This window comes from Branchiostoma floridae, chromosome 3 (genome assembly GCF_000003815.2).
Source record: "Branchiostoma floridae strain S238N-H82 chromosome 3, Bfl_VNyyK, whole genome shotgun sequence".
In the NCBI taxonomy this organism is placed as follows: domain Eukaryota; kingdom Metazoa; phylum Chordata; class Leptocardii; order Amphioxiformes; family Branchiostomatidae; genus Branchiostoma; species Branchiostoma floridae.
Genome location: NC_049981.1, coordinates 12949511 through 12954744, shown reverse-complemented (window position 1 = coordinate 12954744; position 5234 = coordinate 12949511). Strand labels below are relative to the sequence as shown.

At 43.8% G+C, this 5234-nt stretch overlaps 2 protein-coding genes across 3 annotated transcripts in view; both read left to right on the top strand.

Moving 5' to 3' along the window:
• The first annotated feature begins 1467 nt into the window (after positions 1-1467).
• On the top strand, positions 1468-4341 carry LOC118411700 (integumentary mucin A.1-like). The gene is made up of 4 exons (XM_035814179.1): positions 1468-1513; positions 1781-1914; positions 2584-2668; positions 2999-4341. Exons 1-4 carry the CDS (start codon positions 1468-1470, stop codon positions 4162-4164), a joined length of 1431 nt encoding a protein of 476 aa, XP_035670072.1. The 3' UTR covers positions 4165-4341.
• Positions 4342-4710: 369 nt separating this feature from the next.
• LOC118412303 (retinol dehydrogenase 16-like) overlaps positions 4711-5234 on the top strand; it is a 10776-nt gene continuing 10252 nt past the window's right edge. Inside the window, exon 1 of one of the 2 annotated variants that reach the window (XM_035815095.1) lies at positions 4711-4804. In XM_035815095.1, the coding sequence (XP_035670988.1) occupies positions 4732-4804 (73 nt within the window). In that variant the 5' untranslated portion in view covers positions 4711-4731. Of the gene's footprint in view, positions 4903-5234 lie in introns of both variants that reach the window. The other variant, XM_035815096.1, reaches the window with a different exon arrangement.

Here is a 5234-nt window from a genome sequence, read left to right as displayed (position 1 = left end):
GCACGGCCTGTGGTGGTGCAACGAAACCTAATGATAGGCGATACTACTCACACGTTTTGAGAGGGGAGGTTATTTCTTTTAGTCTGTAACACCAACTCTCATTATTGCGCCGGGTACCCTAAGATCGTCACATATAAAAAAAAGTAGGTGCCCGTTTTCGAACCTGACCTTCGTTTTTTCAGACCCCTACACACAGACCAAATGTCATTAGGATCCATCCACAATTTCTTGAGTTATGTTGTCCACGCACAGCTACGCACAAGCGGTGCCTATTAAGACATAACATTCTTGTCGAGGGTATAAAATTAAGAAGTTAAGGATATGTGCGATTTTAGCGTAAGTAATCCCCAAGGTATACAGGCGTTTAAGACATTCTTGATACGCCTTTGATAACACTATTCGTAATGTGGCGGTCTGAGCGTACCCGGTAGAATAATGAGAATTAACATTAGACATGACATATATCATCATCATCATTCACTGTATTCTGCATCTACAGTCTTTGAACAGAAGCTGCATTCAGTCTTTCACCTTTCTCCACTGTGCTCTGCATGGAAATATACGTTTATATACTCTATATCCATACTGGCAATATCACCCCTAATATCTACTGACTGATATATACGTAACAGCCATGTGGAAATGCTAACCATTTCAATCTTGTGCGGAAAGTCAATAAACTAATCTGGAAAATCTCTCCCTTCATCGCGTTCCATAATGGGGTTGTGTACACAGCTATACGCTTTTGATTTGTCGTTAGTATCGACAGAAGGCGAGGATTCATTATTGTACCGTGATTGCTGTACAGATGGTGTTGTCACGTCTGGGCTCTGCTGTATGGGGGTCTGTCTGTGCGGTATATGCGCGGTTTCACACCGCTGAGTGACGGATTGGAGGGGCTGCCCCAGTTCACACAAACTCATTTCGCGCCGGACGTGTTGAGATGAATAGTTTCATCAGGTAGGTAAATCAGTGGATATTGCAGTTCTTTATGCACGGCCTAAAGATAATCATGAAATATCGATGTTTCGGTAGTTCTCTTGCGCCCCCCGTCCTCGGAACTGCAGCTACTTTTAATCGCAAGGCGGCGCTGCAGAAAGCATGCGATCCCAAACGTGAAAAGAGCGATTTTCTGGAAGACAATTAACGTTTTTTTGTGTGCCAAAGATGTGGTACTAGTAAAGTGATAAAAGAGAGGCCATGCCTGAGTTGTTCTAGGCGCGTGTCACCACAAAAGATGCCGACCTCAAAACAAAGACAGCCTTTTAACATATTGAGAGACAGATTCATACAATACGACTAAGGAGGTTGAAAGACGGATCTTTCAACCTCCTTGATACGACAAAACGGCTTTGAGAACTACACAAAAAGTCAGAAATACTACTAAGGGCAGATCAGAGACTGAGATAGAAGGGGTAGCGGGATAAAGGAGAGAGAACAGTTCACTGACAGGATGTCAGATTTAACATGGCGATCTCTGTTGTTGGCTGTTTCCTAGCGGTTCTACTCGTTGGTAAGTTGTTGACTTCCTCCTGTAGGAAAACAAAACTCTTAAAATGCAAGCTGCGATGGAATGATGGGCAAAAGATGTGTGTGTGTGTGTGTGTGTGCATGCGCGCGTGTATGTGCGTACGCATGTGTGTGTGTGTGTGTGTGTATGCGGACGGTATCTTTCAGAGAATTTTCTTTAGCCGACTAACCAGTGAACGTCATCGTCGAATGTTTTCATGTCACCCCAGAACCTCAAGACCCTGATTTTTTTTAAATAACTCCCTTTCAGCCATAGGTGGTACGAGAGGCCTGTCCTGCTATACCTGCACATATTTACAGAGTGAGAGTGGTTTCTACGCCTGTGTTCAGGACCCCAGCTCGCACAGTACAGAAACATGCGAGTTTTACGAGGATACCTGTCAGGTCAGTCAGACTTGTAAAGACGTAGGACACATTTTTATAGGTAGAACTTGACTTTGGTACAGAGTAAAACTCCATAAATGCAATAAAGACGTTAAACGTAACTGCTGTATTTTGTATCGTGGCCACGAGACGCTCAAACTACGCACAAAAACGTATTTCAGACTTGCTTGTATGCTATAGCCTAACACAACAGTTTCACACAATTTAAGACGGAACAGAAAGACAACACCAATGCCCTTATGCTTGGTTCAAAAGAAAACATCCCACATATAGCTTTTGAGACTCTTGTTATGTTCTCTTAAGGAGATTATTGGAGTGGAACATTCCTGTATGGCGGCGCTTTCTTTCCTAAAGAAAGTTAAATGCTGTTGGTGTTTTTACAACATCTACTCCTCGAATGCCGAAAGTCTCAAAGGCTGAATGGATGTCTTATTTGTCTTTCGTCTTGATGATTAAGTCTTGTTTATCTGTTGTCAATGTTGAGGCCTCACTAACAACATTGTTATCAGAGTAGTTTCAGAACTCATATTTTAGATTGTTATTAGAAGTCTTCTCAGTGTCGGTATGTGTACTTTGTTACAATGTTTGTATCTGTGTGCCTTCACTTATGTGAATGTACTTCCATATACATCCATCACCATCAGTATGTTTTGACTGTCTTTTTTCCAGACCACCCTGTTGGACCTACCTACGGACTACATCTCGAGAGGATGTGCGATCGCTTCCACGTGTGCTAGTGCTCAGGCAGTCGCAAGTACGTATAGTCTACAGCTTGTATTGTCTGTCTTATCTTGAAATCTTGATGCGCTTGTTTTAAAGAAATAATGCACCTGCATGTCTAAAATAATAAAATTTCATCGTTCCTTTCTTCAATTTTCCTCTTTGAAAATTGTTGACAGAAACGCCCATGCAGTTGAAAAACCAACCGCTAGTGGGCCTCAAAATGCACTACTTCGTCCTGACATCAAATGCTATCTGCCACCCAAAATCCAAGACCATATCGTGGTCCAGACATACATGGAAACATATGAAACGTGCTGTATTTCCGGTAAGGTTTATGAGAGTGTCCTGTTGTTGCCACCAGGCGGTGCCCAGTGCTGCAGGACGGATCTCTGTAACGATGAGATCTACGCTCTGTCAGCTACCACCGTTCGTCCCACCACTATGGAGACAACCACGGTTGTAGCACCAACTACACCGACCGCCCTTGATGACACAGCGTCACCAACCACCTTACGAACCACACAACCCACGACCACCTTACCAACAACAAACAACTTACCAACCACAACCACCTTACCAACTACGAGCGTTTTACAAACAACAACCATCGTACCATCAACGAAGCCCACAACCAGCTTACGGCGCACTACAACCACCTTACCAACTACAACCACCTTACCAACTACAACCACCTTACCAACTACAACAACCTTACCAACTACAACAACCTTACCAACTACGAGCGTTTTACAAACAACAACCATCGTACCAACAACGAAGCCCACAACCAGCTTACGGCGCACTACAACCACCTTACCAACTACAACAACCTTACTAACTACACCAACTACAACCCCGTTACCAACTACACCAACTACAGACACCTTACACACTACAACCACCTTACACACTATGACCACCTTGCACACTACAACCACATTACCAAATGCACCCACCTTAAAAACTGCATCAACTACGCCAACTACAACCACACCAGCAACAACCACCGTAGCAACTACATCAACTACGCCCACCTTACAAATTACATCAATTACAACCACCAAGGTTACCACTCTAACCACAACTCCTAGAGCAACAACTCAGCAATCGCCCACCATGGTAACCGCCGAAATGACGACAGATCCCGATGTTTCGACGGAGACGGCCGACAGCGAAGTCGGAACTGCTCGGGCTTCGTCAACAAATACTTCTGTCAAGACTACACCAGTTGCTAGCATGGGGTTGACAGAGAACTTCATCTGGGGCATGAGGATAGAGTTTTTCATTTGGAACGTCGTCTTGAGTATTGCCGTTGTCTTCTCGGTGGCTGTCGCGATTTACCTCTGTATAAGACAAAAGCGCAAGAAACAGCATGATGAGGAGGAAAGAGGGAATCCAGGGGAAGAAGAAGTGGACGGCACATCAGGTGAACAGAGACCTTCTCAGAATAGCGCCACCGAGCGGCACAGGCGGGATATGCCGCCTGTACAGGCGTGGGGAGACGAACAATTATTACAGACAGTTTAATCGACTATCTATCTATTTGTCCGTCCGTCCATCCATCCATCCATCCATCCATTTTATCATCAAGAGAAATATTCATGATACGTTAGTCATAAATGTTAGCATCATGTAGTTGCTCCCAGTGCAAGCACATTGCTACTTTGACCTGTTTACTTGAAAGTGTTGTGTTTTGAACTGATACTGATACTTATATTTCTGGTACATGTTGGTATTAAAACTAGATTTTTCATGTGAAAAGGTTGTGTCATTTGACTCTATCGGTCCGGCTCCATATTTCTCGGCTTTTGTCCGTCTCGATTAGTGTATTTAGTTTGTTGGTTGGTTGTTTTTTCTCCACTGTGTTGAATTTACCCTGGGGGAAACCCTGGACAAAACATTCTAGTATCAAATAAGGATAAAATGTAACGTTACAAGATAACAACCCCCTTTCCAAAGGAATTACACACGTATTGGTACGTAGAAAAGCAACTCAATAGCACGGGTAAACCCTAGAACTCTATGCATCGTATCTGCTTGGAGATAAGGTTTACGCGCTGCCTTTCCACTTCGGGTCAGAGGTCAAACACGTCTATGTCACTTCCGCCTTCCCAGGTCGTCGGATTGGTACCTGTCTGTCTCACCTGTCTACTGTTCTGTTCAGCAGGTGATAGTTTATTTGTTACATCGGAGACCACATTTCACCGAAGAACGTTTCCTGACATTTGTTCAACCCTACCGAGGCCGGCCTCACAACACGGACAAGTCAGTGTCAGTTGGTGCTTATTGTCGTGGTCGATGTGAATAGTAGCAAGTGTGGATAGATAAATCAATGTGTGAGATGTACTGAAGGTGGGCCTGTCTGTCTGCTTCCATCCTCTCTTTAGTTCCTGACGGCCCGAAGAATGATAGGGATCCGAGTGACTTTAATAAGATCAAGTTATAAGCAATATCTATAAATTATATCTGGTCTATATCAGGAGCTGAGCCTGTGCAATGTTGGCTCTCATGTCCGTTACAGTTTAATATGAGACTTGTCTGACGATGATTAGCTTTTGTTGAGTTGTCAAACCCAGAAACAACCACACATCACTGTA

Bases quoted from the DNA above. Each gene is read 5' to 3' on its own strand.
- LOC118411700 (XM_035814179.1), top strand. From the start codon at position 1,468: ATGGCGATCTCTGTTGTTGGCTGTTTCCTAGCGGTTCTACTCGTTG. The intron at 1,915-2,583 runs GTCAGTCAGACT...TCTTTTTTCCAG, and splicing joins TTTACGAGGATACCTGTCAG to ACCACCCTGTTGGACCTACC. The intron at 2,669-2,998 runs GTACGTATAGTC...TGTTGCCACCAG, and splicing joins TAGTGCTCAGGCAGTCGCAA to GCGGTGCCCAGTGCTGCAGG.